We start from the raw sequence: 17769 nt of genomic DNA, 5'->3' as shown, positions 1-17769 counted from the left end.
GTTAAAAAACACCTTAACATATTAAAAAGTACCAAAGATACTTTAATGGAAATTATAACCAGTCATTAAATTTTAATGTTTACTGGGCTTTTTTAGGAGTACAGGTAATAGATATATTAGATATCTTTGGGTTTCAGTAGAAGAATTTATCACTTAAAAAGCAGATTACTCTTCTTTTGTTATTTTATTATAATACATAATTTACTAAGTTACCTGTATAAAACAGTGTAACTTTTAAACCTCACATTTCTTTTTCTTTTTTAAGTGTGTATTTATTTATTTTTAGAAGAGAAAGGAAGGAGAAACAGGGAGAGAAACATCAATGTGTGGTTGCCTCTTGGGTACCCTCTTCTGAGGACTTGGCCCATAACCCAGGCATGTGCCCTGACTGGGAATCAAAACTAGTGACTCTTTGGTTCGCAGGCGGGTACTCAATCCACTGAGCCATACCAGCCAGAGCTAAACCTCATGTTTCTGAAATGTTTATGCTTGGTGATATGCTTGACATTTCAACCATTTAAATGATTTAATGCCTATTGGTAATAGGTCTTTAATTTTATATGCAGTTTTCTTGACAGTTTATCATTTGTACACCGCTAATATATTTAGGAATGTTCTTTAGAATTAGGACCATCTCTACCTTTTAATCTGTTTATATTTTACCACTTCAGAGAAACAAATAATAGTGTGTTTGGCCTGTAAGTGAAAACAGAAGTAAAAACAAATGTACAAAAATCACTTTAAATGTGAGAATACTTTACAGTATATGTAATAAGCATTATTTCAAAAACCAAAACTAAAAATTGAATTCATGTGACTTTTAGAAGTAACAAGAACTTAAAAAGTTCTCTGATGACTTCATTTTGTGAGTTATGATAACTAATATTTATTGAGAACCTACTATTAGGGCAATATTTGCTACTTTTGTTACTTTGTTCAATCCTTATATCTACTCTGTGAATTAGATATTTCTTTTATATCTGTTTTACAGTTGCTAAAACTTAGGAAGATTTAATATTTTGCCAAAGATAGTATTAATGTGGTCCATCCAATAACAAAGTGTTGGTCAAAGGTGAGAAAAACTGAGGCCAGAACATTCACGTTATTGTCATGTGATGAACTTGACCTAACCTTATGTGTCACTGGGAGCTAGCATGTTTAGATTCTAGTTTTGTTTCTATTATTTATGAAATATATTTTTTCTTTAGTATAATGCTTCATCCCAACAACAAAGAGAAATAATTAAAAGTAGAAGCCTGGACAGGAGGCTACAAGAACCAATAGTATTAACGAAGTGGAGACATAGCACCATTGTGCTGGACACCAATGACAAGGTAAGACTTTTTGAGAAAATCTGTTGAGAATTTTGGCAAATTCTTTATTATTTTATTCTCTCCTTGGTTGAATCTCATAACCTTGGTGGTGACTAGCGTTTTATTGTATGTTGTATCAGTTTGTCCTGGAGTGGGTTTTGGTTTTGAAAGTGGAGTTTTGCACAATGGACCTTCTCATCTTTAGCTTAATGATGTAAATATACCTGGATACATTTGAGCCTAGAAGTTGACAGTTTTTGTTTTTCTGATAACCCAATTTGAAAGACACTTACCTGTTAATTGTCTTCAATCTTTAAGAGGTTTTATAGTACAGACATGGAATTAATTTTCCCCATTCTGGGGAAAATTGCAGTCCTGTGGCCTTCGTTTCCCTGAATGCTCTCTGCATATGGTGCTGCTTTTATCAAAGAAGTAATGTTTTCTGTTTCAGCAGGGAGTGAATTTTGATGCAAAATTCAGAATGGAAAAGTCATAAAGTTTTTAACTTCCTACTGACATCTTTCCATGTAGCATCGTTTTGGGGATGCAGTAGGAATCAGTAGACATTTGCAGAACATAGGCATCCATACCAATGTTAAAATGTCATGGTGTTGGTAACATTCCAATACTCAATAAATTATTTTAGAAAGATTTATTAATGGGGATTTTTAAATAATTTCCCTATCAGGCTTCTCTTTTGACATAATTAACAGATTATGTGAATAATGCATAATCTTGCATTTTTAGGTGTGTTACGGAAAACAAAATGAACTCTGCTAAGGCGTATTTTCTCTATTTTTGGATACTTTATCTTAAATTCCTTTATAAATTATGTCAATCCGTCAGTCAAGACGAGTATTTTTTTAAGTACTACAAGTGACTGAAATTCATCTTTGTTGAATGAAAAGGAGGATTTTTGTGGAGCTGTAGAAATAGTCTACACACGTAAGATGGACTAAATAGAAAAACAATGCAAGTGTAGATCAGTTTCTAATTTCAGTTTTATAAGGTTGAATGTAGAGGACATATTAAAGGATTGAAATTCTAGAGTTTGTGCTATTGAAGAATGCTTGAAAATACATTAGTATTGAGATTAACCTGAGGGGGTAAAATTCCTAGTGATTTTAATAGCAAAACTCATTTTACTCCAAGAACCAGATTACAATTCGGGTATACAGAAAGCGCCTAAATACATATATAACACTCTAAGGTTGAAAGCCATTGTTGAACCAACTCCACTGCCTCTTAATGCTGAGCAAAAAAGATGATTGTTTTGGTAATGTGGACTTATAATTTCTTACTCTTTTTTTAAAAAAAGATTTTATTTTGTTTTTAGACAGAGGGGAAGGGAGGGAGAAAGAGAAGGAGAGAAACATCAATGTGTGGTTGCCTCTTCTGTGCCCCCTATTGGGGACCGGGCCCACAATCCAGGCATGTGCCCTGACTGGGAATCGAACCAGTTACCATTTGGTTCATAGGCTGATGCTCTATCCACTGAGCCCCATCAGCCAGGGCTTCTTACTCCTTTTAATCTTTCTCGAAATTTATTTTCAGTCAACTAGAATAACTTTCACGAAGTTCTTATATTTCCTTTTTCATTTGATCATTTCAGAGTTGTGAGGAAATGATTTTTTTGAGACCCGATACTCACTTATTTTTGGTAGAAATGTCTTTTTTCCCTACCTATCCTTTATAAATAGAATCATAGATAATTGCTTTACCCAGTGAACTTTTCTTTTTATCATCACCTAATAATACCTTTTAAAGATTTGAGGCTGGGAAAGAGGGATTATACCAGAACAGACTAGCTGACTAATAAAGGGGTAAAGTGTGTATAATTTGAAATATAATTATAGAAACCTACTGTGTAGCAAATGTTACAGTGTTATAGACAGCCTTGGAGGAGGGAGATATGTGTACGTTGTGTGTGTATATGTGGTGCATGTGTTTGTTTCTGCCCATGTATGGTTTTTACTAAAACCTGCTGTTTGGAGACATTCAACATACATTTATATATATGCATGTACATTTATAAGTATACATAGATAAATGTGTAAATGCAAAACTGTTTCTTATTATAATAACTAAAATTTTACACATAATTACTCCATGTGATGTGGATTTTATTTTTGTAGGACTGATGCTATGAAAAAATAAATTATAATTACCATTCATTTTATTCATTTGCTTATTTCCTAGTTTGTGGGTCATCAAATCTTTCCTCTTCTTCACAGAGTGTTTTAATATTAGACATTCTTAGAAGTTAAGAAATTGACAAGTGAAACATCTGAAACTATCAGAAAAAGTACTTAAATTAGCTAAACTGAAATGTGGACATTAAGTGTAATTTCTTTTTGTGAAGATAAATTTGGTATGATTTTAGTATTTTCTATATTAATAGTGCAGACTGAGGGTGTTTGATTTAAAAAGTCAAAACACTCTCAGTCTGCAATCAAAAACCCCTCGTTCGAGGGTTTTTCCTGTAAACTTGCACCACGGCCTAGTTTCTCTGTTTACGTATTGTATAGAATACAAATCTGAAGACTTTGCCCGGCTGAATGGATGTTAACAGTTTTGCATTGTGATTCAATGCCAATCTCTAGGTTTGTTGACAGTACCTTACCCACTTTCATAAGTGTAGAGGAGTAGACCTATACAGATGTGAAGATGAATGTTCAAAGATTATTTGGTTTTATAGGGAAATTAATAATATGTATTGTCATATGATTTTTAAAATTCTCTTTCTTGGAAGTATTCAAAACCTTTAGGGGAATGGAGAAAATTTAAATAGAGCTTGGCTGTTGATACCAAAAAAATGTGTCTTCAGCCTTATCTTTCATGAATAGTCTTACAAACATCTGTGTTAGAAATCACAAACCATGTTTTAAGCTAGTAATTACAAATCATATTTTAATAGTTGCTTTAAAAATGCACATTATTGGTTTGTCCCTGTTTTATTTCTGTAGGTTTAAATGTTAAAATATTTTTTTCTGGTGAGTTATTAATCTTTAAATCTGAGGTGTCTTTTTTGCATTTAAAAAATCTTATTTCTAGTAGTTGGAAATTTAGCTGTAAATTACTTTAAATATTAATAGTAATTTAATTTCTTATATAGCTGTTGACTAAAACAAAGTTCTCATTCTGGCAGTTGTTAGGTAGTTCTTGTGACTGTTCTTTGCCTAATCCTGGATATTCATACTTACCACACCAAGAGCAAGTCAGTATGGTAACTATACATTTTTATCCACAGTGTTTAGATTTTACCTATTTTAAATATGGTTAACTCAAGCTGATATAACATTGATTTTAACTCCACATGCATCATTTTTTTTGAGTAATTCTGTATGGAGTATTTAAATTTAACTATAATTGATAAAATATGCCACATTTTATAAACTTTATATCTGTAGTTTTCAAATCACTACCACATTAGTTTCAGCTCCATATAGAAGGAAAATAACTAGGAAAATAATATTCTTAACTTCCCTTATTAAGCTCTCCCACTGTGAGTAGAAGGAGTAATATAATGATATAAAATAGAGTAACATTTTTCATTACTTATTTCTTATAGGAATCTCCACCTGCCTCAAAACCCTGCTTTCCTGAAAACGAGTCTTCTCCCTCTTCACCAAAGCACCAAGATGCAGTTAGTATGATAGCAGCTTGTAGTGAATTTAGTCTAGCTATTTCAATCAATTTCAATTGATTATAATAGTATAATATTTAAATATTTACTGGGCTTCTATTAAATTTCATTATTTTTTTTTCAAAAATAATTACAGTTAGTCCTGGCTCGTGGCTCAGTTAGTTGGAGCATCACCCCGTAACACTAGAAGGTTGTAGGTTTGATTCCCCAGTCAGGGTACATACCTGGGTTGTGGGTGTGATCCCCAGTAGGGGCTTGTATGGGAGGCATCCAGTCTCCCATATGTTTCTTACATCAGTGTGTCTGTCTGTCTGTCTCTCTAAAAAAACAAATCAATAAACATATCCTTGGGTGAGGATGAAAAGAAAGAGTAGTAATTACAATTGAAATAGGTTTAAGTTCAAAATCGGGTTTTATTGATTTAAACACCCCCCTTTGTGCAAAATATGGTATTTTAATGATTAATTTGTATGCCATACTTGTGACATTTGTTTGGTTTTTTTAAATAAATATAAAGATCCCCAGAGAAGCCTATCAAATATACTTGACCTTTTTTTCCTCAGGCCAGCAGTTCAGAGGTAAGAAGCATTTCCCTCCTCTTTAATGAGCATAGATGCCATTGTTGTTGTTTTTTTCATATGCTGTAAAATACATTGCTCAGTCTGTGCTAGCTGAGTATTGGAGAGATGAAACTCTCAACTTTAAGTTTTCCCTAAACTGACAGACCTCCAGGTGACCTTTCTCTAGGGACCTGTCTTAACTGAGATAAAATTGTACTTGATCTCTGCATCTGAAGTTCCTCCCAGTCTTTTCTGTAGTTTGTTCATCCTGCCTTTCCCCATTAGTGGCCTCACTTTTCTTCTGGAATGAAGACTGCAGTTTTTAATGAGGACTGTAAGATCTTGCATGCTCTGGCTCTTGACTGCTTCTCCAGCCTCACCTCATACTTTTTGGTCCTAATCTTTCCTCCTGGCTTGTTTTCCTCAGACTACACTGTGCTCCTATCCTATCCATTCCTCTAAGGAGCCTGCTTTGCAGCTCGAGGTCCTTGCACAGTCATTCCTCTGCCCACTGAAACATTTTTCTCCCACATTTTTTTGCCTAATTAACTTCTGTTTATTCACTGGAGCTCAGTTGAAACTATGCTTCCTCAGAGAATTTTATTTAAATCTTGTAGATTTGGTCGGGTTTCCCTGTAATACTCTTCATGTCATTTAATTATATGATACTTGATTACATGAAATTGAGTAACTGAGTAACTCTTCATTTCTCAGATAATAGAGGAGCCTCGAACCTTCTATTAGTAACCTGTCTTCCCTAGGAGACAAAGAAAAGCTTCATTAGAGAAGGAACAGCATCAGCCCAATACCTATTGCAGCGCTAGGTAGTAGGTGTCTATTAAATGTTTAACATGAATGTATACATGAACCTTTTAAAGCTTTTTATTTTTTATTTTTATTTTTTAATGTTTCTTTTTTTAACACTTTGTTTATCTTTAGAGGGGAAGGGGAGGAGAGAGGGAGAGAAATATCAATGTATGGTTGCCTCTCATGCACCCCCTCCTGGGCACCTGGACTGCAACCCAGGCATGTGCCCTGACTGGGAATCGAACCGTGATCCTTTGGTTTGCAGGCCTGCGCTCAATCCACTGAGCTACACCAGCCAGGGCCCTTTAAAGCTTTTTAAAACATAAACTTTGTTATTTTCTTATTTTATGAAACTATAATACTTATTTATTAGGATACTTTTGATTGCTTAGTCAGAGGCAAGGATTTCCACAGCTGCTGAATTTTACTTTTCTAACTCCTTCTCCATCCCTTAACCTTGTCAGGTCATCCATGTTTTGTACCACCTGTCGTACGTATTTCCCTCTGACATTGCTCAGGTAGTTCCCCTGTCTCCAGTATCCAGACAATCTCAGCATGATTTGTAAAGAATTACTGTATGGATCTAAGGTGCTATTACTAGCATACTCTTTATCAGTCCATCTAGAAAAAAGCAGAAATTTCTTTTTAAGTTATTTTAAATATAGGTAATAATTTATAGTACCTTTTATAAATTATTTCTATTTTGGTGAAAGGGAATTTCTAGGTAATCTTAGAAATAGGACTTCATAAATGTTCTATATAGAGGTACAAAGGACTGTTTGCAAATTATTTTTCTACGCATTAGCCATTTTCTGAAGAGTTTGAAAGCAACTAGACCGGCTTGGACTCACGATACCCTCTGATGGCCATCACAGGGAAGTGCCTCGCCAGTGTTTCTTCTTTTCCATTCTCTGTGTATCTTCAAGTGGAAAAAAACAAAACAAAACATTGAACAGCTCTGTTAATTCTACCTGAGGCCAGTCTGTTTCCACACAGCCACTCCTTCCCCAGGGAATGGGGAATGCTGGGAAACGCGCCTCATCGTGCTGTCAGCCCTTCCTCACCGAGGCTTCTGCCCCCTTGACTTCTCCTTCCTGCCTCGTCCTTTGCTGTGTGTTCTCCTTTTGCCCTCATTCCACCTAGTCTTGCCTGTCTTTCCCACTCTTACCCAGTTAATACAAGGAGACTTCTCCCCCTGTTTTTGTGAGTTAAAATATAGTTGGTATATAAAGCCTTTAGTGATAAGAAAAAGGAAGCTACAAATTTAAAGAGATGAAAATGATACAGTAATCCAGCATTAGCTATAGATGTCATCTTAAAATCTCTGCAAATTGCCCATCTACCACTTCAAACTTCTTTGTTTAATTGAAGGTTTATTGAAATGTGATTTATATACCATGCAGTTCACCCATTTAAAGTGTATACTTCAGTTGTTTTCAGTACATTCAGGTACATACAGGCATCATCACAGTCAACTTTATTTTCATCATCTCAGAAAAAAACCCTGTCTGTACACATCCTTGACTAACTAGTTTTCTTTCTGACTCACTAGATTTGCCTATACTGGACATTTCATATGAACAGAATTATATAAAACATCTTTTTTGACAGGCCTTGTTCATGTATTTTCATCTCATCTCTTCTAATCAAACCAGATGTAAAACTCCATTTCTTAATATAAATTTTAAATGTGTTCATTTCCAGTTTTAAAATGCATTGTTTTCTTTCATAGTTCTGCACATCATTTTTGGAAATGTCAGTATATACATTTTTCTCTTTGCATTCTAAAAAAGTTTATTTTAATTGTTATTCAAGTACAGTTTTCTGTCTTTTACTCCCACCCTAGCCCTCCCTACCTTCCTCCCATTTCCACTCCCCTTGTTGTTTGTCCATGTATCCTTTATACTTGTTCCTGCAAACCTTTCCCCTTTCATCTGAAATTCCCTCCCCTCTCCCCTCTGGTCACTGTCAGCCTGTTCTGTATTTCGGTGTCTTTGGTTATATATTGCTGTTTGTTTGTTTTGTTGTTCAGGTTCCTGGTAAAGGTGAAATCATACAATATTTGTCTTTCACCGCCTGGCTTAGTTTGCTTAGCATAATAAAAAGTTAGTATATTTTCTACAATATGACTGTAGTGTGGACTGAATATGATTTTATGGGCTGATATAGAACCTAATCTCTTTGTCCCAGTGTACAAATTAGAATATGCATTTTAAAGTATTAAATTACTGAATACTGAATAAAATTTTAGAATTACAGTTTTCAACCTGTATTCCAAATTAGAACAAAAGACACTTTCAAGATTTTTTAAAGAAAAAGTTTTAATGCAAAAAATTGGTGTTTTTCCCATTGAATAATACTATTTTAAGGATTTTTAAAAACATAATTTGAATATCTAATTTTTTAAATAACACTAGTTTCAGTGTTTTTATTAAAGTGAAATTCATGTAACAAAATTAAGCATTAACCACAGCCCAGTGACATTTCACGTATTTGCAGCATACAGCTATCCCTTCTACATAGTTTCAGACACTCTCATCCCTGGGGGGAACTCGCACACCCAAGAAGTCAGTGTACATCTGTTTCCACATCCCCCTCCCTCTCCTGCTGGCAGCCATTGGTTTGCCCACTAGTTTGCCCTCTATCTCTGTGGGTTTACCTGTTCCGGAAGCTTCTGGCTCTTTTTCAACACTGTGTCATTGTGCAGGCTTACCTTTTCTGTATTATAAGAATCTTAGTATTAAACAATTATGATATGATTAACTGAGCATAAGGATTTTGATAAAATGTATTGATTGTTTTTGAAATCATCACCCAAGGATATGTTTATTGATCTGAGAGAGAAACATTGATCAGTTGCCTCCTGTACACGCCCCAACTGGGGATCAAACTTGCAACTTAAGTATGTGCCCTGACTGGTGATCAGACACACAGCCTTTCAGTGTGCAGGGCGATGCTGCAGCCAACAGAGCCACTTGGCCAGAACTAGACAGTAGTGATTGTGATACATGGCGTTTGTTAGCTGAAATTGCGAAATGCCCATTTACCGAGTGAATGCCATGTTGACTAGAGTCTGGAGCCTGCCAAGTGGTTATGGACCTGTGGAGGTTTTCTCAAATTATTTAATAGAACTGACATGGTATTATTTTCTTGCCTTACTAGGATAGGATAACCTTATTACAATCTTTTTTGGTTAAAATTTAACCACATTTTGCTAATCCTTAATAAAACATTTGCTTTTTTTACAAAGTTTTGAGTATCAACCATATTTAGACTAAGATATATTCATTTATGAAAATGAGAGACTTTTTTACTGGATTAAAATATTTTATGAAGTTATTTTAGTAATCAACACAAAAACATTAGTTAATTTTTAGTAATGTTCAGTAGAGAAAGTACATCAGATAGTTTGAAATAAACTTTTAATTTTTTTCCCCACAAATCCCTCACCTGTGTAACCAAACCTGTACTATTTATTCATCTATACCCACTTGGTCTTTTTTTGTCAGATTCAGAATCTTCAGTGTTTGAAAGTTAAAACTTATATTTCTTTCTTGTGATAGCACTGCTAATATTTTGGTCTGTTACTGCAACAAATATGTATTGAATACAGTGTTAGACGCTGTGTGAGGCATTGGTCTTACATTGATTAATATAATAGATGTGGTCCCAGCATACAGCCTAATGGAGTAGACACTGAATAAATAGATAAGTAGTTGTACTTTGCATTAAGTGCAATGAAAAAACAAACTGGAGGCAGTAGTAAATAATGGGAGAGGTAGAGGAGCTCCTACTTATAAAAGGTCAGAGAAAGCTTCTCTTAAAAGCTGTCATTGAAGCTGAGGTATGACCATCTACCCAATTTGCTCAAGCTTGGGAGTTTCCTTCAGATCTTCCTTCTCACCCTCCCATTCAGTTCTGCCATCTTCTTCTAACTCTCACTCAAGTTTGGGCCCCCTTCACTCTCTTACTGTCACCGCCCTAACTCAGGTCTTCAACATCTCTAATGGAAATTACTACAGCAGCCTAGTGTTCTAGTAGATCCCAGTCTGCCGCCCGTTCTTAGTTTATTTTTCCACTGCCTCATTACTTGTTACCATCTCACCCAATAAACTTAAAGGCCCTCACTATGATATTCTCTATTTGGTGCCTTTGTATTGTCTTTTTTTGTTTGGTTTCGTTTTTTCATCTCCTGTTTCCATCTACCCAGCTCTTACTCCTTTACGCAAGTGTCAGTGGTCCGGGAAGCCTTCTTTCTCTCCCAGGTTGTGTTAGATACATCGTTCTCACAGCACTTAATTGCACTGTATGGGAATCATTTTTGTATTTACACATTTTTGGATATGGCAGGTTTTGTTGTTATTTTCTAGTTAGAGTGTTTAATACTTCTCGGGTCTTGATCCCTGTGAGAGTTTCGTGAGCGTTTCGACCCCTTTCCTTTAATGAGGCGTATACTTACACAATTTAGTACCAGTTTCAGTCCACCTGGTGATTTGTGTAAGAACCCATGATTTAAAGTCTCTTTCTCCTCCTTGGGCTTAGGCTCTTTGTCACTGTGGCTGTCCCTTTATATTTTGAGACCTGTATTTCCTTCTGCCTCTGCTTTGTTGCCATGTGAATTTCAGTTTGGGCGTCTTTATGGCTTGATTCCTGTTTCTGTGCCCTTCCACTTCCAGTGCTCACGTAACCAGTCTCCATCCTCTAAGATTATTGCTGTTACCTTAGTTCCTACATCATTGAAAGTTTTTATTTTTTCTCCTTGCTTTGGATAGTAAATGGAGGAATGTTCTTACTGAGCATCTTGTGCATACTTGTGACTGTGTACTTGATGTTTTTCTTGAGAGAAAACAAAAAGCTCTTGTAGAATGTATCAGACTTGCCTAAGGAGATCTAACCTAGACATTATGCAAAAATTATAGAAAAACTTCATATGAATATTTCCCAAGTTCTCAGTATACCAAAAATGTGGATCAGCAACAGTATGTCAGCTTTGTTTATAGATGTGAATTTTTATCAGACGGGCAAAACTTCCAAGCGTTGTTTTTTAGATATTAAGAAAATATTTAATATTATATTTATCTTTCATACAAGAAAAATAAATTATTTATTTATTATAATGAAAGTACCTATAGAAAATAGCTGAGGTGTGAATTAAATAGTCAGAAATAAATTCTGAATTGGGAATAATCTTTTCTGTACGTATATATTATGTGTTCCAGTTGAAATAAAATTGACTACTTCATCATGTACGTACAGTGCTTCCTAATGTTACTAATGTTGATGATTACTATAGGCACAATGATTCGGATTAAATTTGTTTGAATATATAGGAAGCTGAAACAGTGAGAAAGTGATTCTTTAGTTACACCAGGAAGAATTTTAAGATAACATTTAACTTGAGCATAGTCACTTTTGCCTTTACAGGGTTTGATGATAAAGCTGTGTCACTGTTTTTGACGTCAACTGACTAATACATATCTAGTTTTTTTCCAGAGTCCAGTTTACCATCTGATAATGTGTTTAATGAAGCATACTCAGTTTCTTATGCCATATTAGGGCCAGTTCTATGCACAGTAGCATTACTTTTTAGTAGTTCATTAAATACATCACCACATTTGTTCTACTTTTTTCATTCTCACAAAGTGGGATAGTAGCTTAAATAATTTTCAGACTATATTGTTGTAAAGTAACAGCAGAATAAATAATTCATTTTTTGTGGTATTTAGTATAGCATTGTATTACTTTCTTTGAACAGGAAGTCATTTTTTTCCTGTGCTGACTTGTAGCATTTATATGGAAATTAATTTGATAGCAAAATATCTTATAGCTGGTATGACTTGAGAAGAGGAAGCTAGTTACAGAATTACTGAAACTAAATTACTGAAACTGTCACTAATCTTTTAGTTACAGAATTACTGAAACTATATTCAAGGAAACTGTAATTCCCTTTTATTAGGAAATTATATTCTAAAAAAGAACTAAACACATTATATTACATTTTAATCTTTTGAGCTAATTTTTAGAGTATCAGATCATTTTGATTCAGTTATATGTAAGGATTTGGACTTCACTGTCTATGTGAATGATATATATATCCAGTATTATTCTGTTCCATAGGGTCAAGAGAAATATGGATTATTAAATGTAACAAAAATTACGGAAAATGGAAAAAAGGTTCGGTAAGTATACAAATCATGAATGTTCAGACATGTTTCATCTGATTGCAATAAATAGAAACTATAGATATAATTATATTCTAGTAGAAATGTTTAAAAGGTTCATAAGAATTTTAAATAATATATTTTCTAATATAGTGTATGTAGGCTTGTCATGAAATGTATGAAAACTTTTCTTTGTCTCAACATATTAAAGTGAAATTAAATTTAGAGGTGAAAAAGCAGAGGCTTCTGACTGGAAATTAACTTTGTTGATGATTACTATAGACACAGCGATTCGGATTAAATTCATTTGAATATATAGGAAGCTGAGGCAATGAGAAAGTGCTTCTTGAGTTCCACCAGGAAGAATTTTAAGATAACGTTTCACTTGAGCATAGTGACTTTTGCCTTTACAGGGTTTGAGGATAAAGCTCTGTTATTATTTTTGACATCAACTGACAGTTTTTTTCAATAAGTAATAAATGTACATGGCAAAACCCAAAGGTGTGCACAATATCTAATTAACACTCAGTCACCTAGCAGTTTGATGAAATACAGTGTTTTCCTTCAGAGATAGAATATATATGTTTGTATGTCCATACATTAATTTTTTTTCATACATTAATTTTTTAAACACAATTTTTGAGAGTTTATCTTGGAAATGATTCATTTCATTGCATGTAGAGCTGCCACATTATTTCTAACTGCTGTCTTGTTACATATGGTATGGCTGTGTCACATTTCATTTAGCTTAGTTATTTGCAAAAATATAATTATGCCTATATGTTGGTAGACAATTTAGGATTTTTTTTTTGCTATTACTAAGAAAATTGTACCTAGTATCTTGGCATATCTTATTTTGCAGGTATGTAACTAGGCCTGTTTGGTGAAAGTAAATTTTACGAAAGTAGAATTGCTAAGCCATATGCAGAGCTCATTTTGATAGAGCATTCCAAATTTTTCTCTTTGAGCGTGGAATCAGTCCCTACTCCCAGTAGCAATGGATTTCTCCACACCTTTGTCAGTTTAATATGTTGTCAGATTCTTTGATTTTTGGTAATAGAGATTAGAGAGAAAATGGTGTTTCCATTTGCCTTTGTGTGGGAGCCCTATAGAGTGTTGTAAGCCGTTTGTATTTCTTTTTTTGTTGTTTAATTGTCAGCTTATACCCTGTCTGTGTTTCTATTGGGTTAGGTTTTTTTTTTTTTTTTGGTAAATTCTTTTTGTAAGATTTTATAATCAAAATGAGATCAGTCTGCTGAAGAAAGTTTAAAATCTAATATAGTTGAGCTTTTAAATCTATGTGGATATGCAGTCACCCGTACTTTGATTGAACTGTCTTTGTTAGATTTTAGTGCTTAGAAGTTTTAAATGCTCTGAAACAGCTTTACAGACACTTCAATGATCTGTTCCTTAAACTGTTCTTTAGTAGAAGTCACCTGTAAATTGGGTCTTTTCTCTTCCTCTCTTCTGAATGTATACAGAGCAGATAATTCTTTGGCCACTTTGTCTTATTGTTGTTTTAACTGTGATAATTTTAGATTTTCTACCTCTTTTGGAATACTTTTGGCGGTTTATGTTTTCCTAAGAATGTCATTTATTTCATTATCTTCACATTTATTTGCACAGAGTTGAGCAAAATAGGTTTTGAATTTCCATTATATTAGTGGTTCATATATATTATGATCTGAGGACCTCTTTAAACTCTTAAAAATCATTAATCACTGCAAAGACTTTTTGTTCATATAGTTTATAGGTACATATACTATGGGAAATTAAAGCAGAAATTTTCAGAATATTAACTCTTTTAAAACTATTGATTTGTTACATGTTAACATGGACATTTTTATGAAGAAAAACCTATTTTCTATTAAAAACAATTTCAATGAGAAGTATAGCCTTGTTTTACATTTTCACAAATTTTTAATATCTGTCTCAATGGAAGGAGATAGCTGGTTTCTTGTCTCTGCCTGCAGCCAATTTGTTGTGACATATGATTTCGGTTGAAATGTATGTATAAAATCCTCCCTTTAAACAGATGAAGTTGGAAAAGGGAGGAATATTTTAATAGCTTTCTGAGATAAGTGTGCATATTTTTTCTGCTGCACTGAAACTCCACAAAAGTAGTTGCAGTGAAGAATCTAAAAACCCATCAGTGAAGTTTTCAGACTCAGTTACATTAAAATCCATTAGGTCTGTGTTGTACTTTGAGTGAATCTTTATCCATGCATAATTTTGTAGCATCTTGTAGGCCATTTGGAAAATATCAGTTTACAAAGATTGCTGATTGCAAATGTTGATACATTTTATTTTATAATATCCAAGAATCACAAATCAGAAATATTGTCAGAAAAGTCACTATTAGAAAATTGCCAACCTTAACAGTGGCAGATAATGCCAAGTTTTCCAAAATCTACTTTCTCTTTGTAACCTTTAACTTGTCTAACAAAAGTTTTATTATGTGCCATTGAGTTAGCTCTGACTCCTGGCCACTGAGGATGAATGAGTGACATCCATTATGCCCTCTACTCAACCACCCTGCTCAGCTCCTGTAGACTCAACACCCGTGACTTCTTTTATGGAGTCACTTCATGTAGTATCTGGTCTTCCTCATTTCCTACTGCCTTCTAATTTTTCCAGCGTTACTGCATTTTCTAAAGAACCCTGCCTTCTCGTGATGTGCTTGAAGTAAGACAGTTTCGGTTTTGTGATTTTGCCTCCAGTGGTGTTTCAGGCTTAATTTGCTCTGGGACCCACTTGTTCTTTCTGGCAGTCCGTGGTGTTCTGAGGGCTCCTCTTCGGCACCATGTTTCAAGTGCATCCATTTTTTCCCTTTCAGCCTTCCTCACTGTCCAACTTTTGCATCTGTCCTAGTAATTAGGAATACCAGGGTGTGGATGCTCTTAGCCTTGGTCTCTAATGACACATCCTTGCTCTTAGTGATCTTCCCTAACTCTTCTGTTGCCGCCCTTCTGAGTCTCAGCCTTCTCTGCATTTCTAGACTACATTCTTCATTTGAATTGATGAGTGAACCAAGGTAAGCAAAATCTTTAACAATTTTAGTGTCTTTGTTGTCTATGTTAAAATTGTGTATTTCTTCCGTAGTCATGATTTTTGTCTTCTTAATGTTCAAATGCAGTCCTGCTTTGGCGCTTTCTTCTTTCACTTTCATCAGAAGTTGTTTTAGATCATTGCTACTTTTCACGTGTAAGGTGGGGTCATCTGCCTATCTTAACTTACTGATATCTTATGTTACTGATATTTCTTCCACCAATTTTCACTGCTCCTTCCTCTTGAATCTAGCCTAGTTTTTTGTATGATACATTGTACATACAAATTAAACAGCTAGGGAAATAAAATGCACCCTTGTCTGACACCATTTCCTATAGGAAGCCATTCTGTCCTGACATATATCTTCCTGTCCACAGGAAGGTTACACATCAGGACAGCGCAGCACTGAGGCACACACCCATTTTTGTCAGGGCAACGCAGAGCTTTTCATGATCCACAGAAAAGATCTGTACAATGTAAACCAACCTTCTTCTGAAATTCGCTGTGGCACTCCAGTGTCCAGTGAATACTAGCAGTTAGGTCATGAGTGCCTTTTTTCCTGAGTCCGTTTAAACATCTAACATGTCAAAAAACACTATTATTTATTGTCTTTGAAATGAAAGATTTATTTTTGAGGTCTGTATTTATTTTTGAGGTAATGTCTATTTGCCAAGTAATCCAGTCTGAATAACCATAGTGTGTCTATCGGTCTTTTTGGGGGGGGCAAAAATTTGCATCCCATGAAAAAAATGTGACTTAATTCTGTTTGTAACACATTCACACAAAGTGCTTTAGTTCCTGAGGCAACTATTGTTAATTCAATGTTCAAATTTCAATATTTGTACTCACACACACACGTATATATTTATTACTTCTTTAGTTTTTATCTTGAAAGTTAAACAAATTTATTTTAAATGGAAATACATATTAACATTTTTTAGTGTACAGACTCAGTAGACATTATTTAAGGGCAGAGATTGAATATAAACATTTAAAAACAAAAATAAATTCTTCCAAAATATTTTAAGATATCTACACAAAACAAAAGAGTTAAATAAAATGAAAATATAACAAAATGATGAACAAATGCCAAACATATCTATCATATCTATATCAACAGATATAAATGACTGTATCATCTATGGAAAGTAAAAAATGCTCAGACTAAAGCACAAACTAAAACCCCACTAAATATTATATACAAAAGACATATCTAAAAATGATCCAGAAAAGTTAAAAAAAAAAACAACACTTCTCAAAGGTAGATGGCACAAAAGCAGGAATAGGAAACTTAATACCAGGCGAGTTCAATTTAGGGTAAAAGCATTAAGCATCACATAGATGAGTTCTTAAAATGATAAAGCACTGTGAATATTAATTATTAAGACTAGCCATTCAACAAATGCTTGAACAGCCATAAGCAAACAGAACAGTAAATAACAAGAAAAATAAAGAGAAACTTGGTAGTAGTAAACTTTTCCTTAATTAAATTTTTTTCTTTTTTCCTCATTTCATTGAGAAATAATTGCCATACATCACTGTATAAATTTAAGACATACAGCATAATGGTTTGTTTTACATATATTGTGAAATAATTACCTCAGTGGATTCAGCTAACATCCATCTTCTTACATAGATACAATAAAAAGAAAAAAGGGAAAAAGTTTTCTCTTTGTGATGAGAACTCACAGGATTTACTCTCCTAACATCTTCCCTGTTTATCCTAAAGCAGTGTGAGCTGTAACTGTCATGCCTGCACCTCACGTGCCTAGTACTTACTTACGTTATAACCGTGAAGTTTGTACCTTTTGACATGTTCCTTTGACTTCCCCTCCTCTCCACTTTTTTTCTATGAGGTTTTATTTTATTTCGTTTTGAAGATTCCACATATAAGTGAAATCATACAGTATTTGTCTTTCTGTGTCTGACATATTTCACTTAGTATATGCCTTCAAGTTCTATTCATGTTGTCATAAATGGCAGGATTTCCTGTTTTTTTTTCTGTTTTTTTTTTAATGGCTGAATAATACACTATTATAATGTATATATACCACAACTACTTTCTTCATTCTTCCATCAGTCAGCACTTAGGTTGATTCCTTGTCTGGGCTATTGTCAATAATGTTACTATGAATTTGGGGGTGCAAATATCTTTCCAAGTTAGTGTCTTTGTTTCATTTGGATATATTACCGAAAGTGGAATTGCTAGATCATAAAGTAGTTCTATACTTAAT

General features: G+C 34.1%; 1 protein-coding gene across 8 annotated transcripts in view; it reads left to right on the top strand.

Moving 5' to 3' along the window:
* ARHGAP12 (Rho GTPase activating protein 12) overlaps positions 1-17769 on the top strand; it is a 116810-nt gene that overhangs the window by 75768 nt on the left and 23273 nt on the right. For 4 of the 8 annotated variants that reach the window (XM_037037278.1, XM_037037276.1, XM_037037274.1 and 1 more), the window contains 4 exons: positions 1209-1334; positions 4885-4959; positions 5523-5537; positions 12444-12505. In XM_037037278.1, the coding sequence (XP_036893173.1) occupies positions 1209-1334; positions 4885-4959; positions 5523-5537; positions 12444-12505 (278 nt within the window). The remainder of the gene's footprint in view (positions 1-1208; positions 1335-4884; positions 4960-5522; positions 5538-12443; positions 12506-17769) is intronic. The other 4 variants (XM_037037275.1, XM_037037279.1, XM_037037277.1 and 1 more) reach the window with 2 other exon arrangements.

Source organism: Sturnira hondurensis, unplaced genomic scaffold (assembly GCF_014824575.4).
Source record: "Sturnira hondurensis isolate 20B ecotype Veracruz unplaced genomic scaffold, ASM1482457v3 Scaffold0022910, whole genome shotgun sequence".
NCBI classification, from domain to species: domain Eukaryota; kingdom Metazoa; phylum Chordata; class Mammalia; order Chiroptera; family Phyllostomidae; genus Sturnira; species Sturnira hondurensis.
The sequence above is the reverse complement of the archived record's forward strand: the minus strand, read 5'-3'. Positions and strand labels throughout refer to the sequence as shown.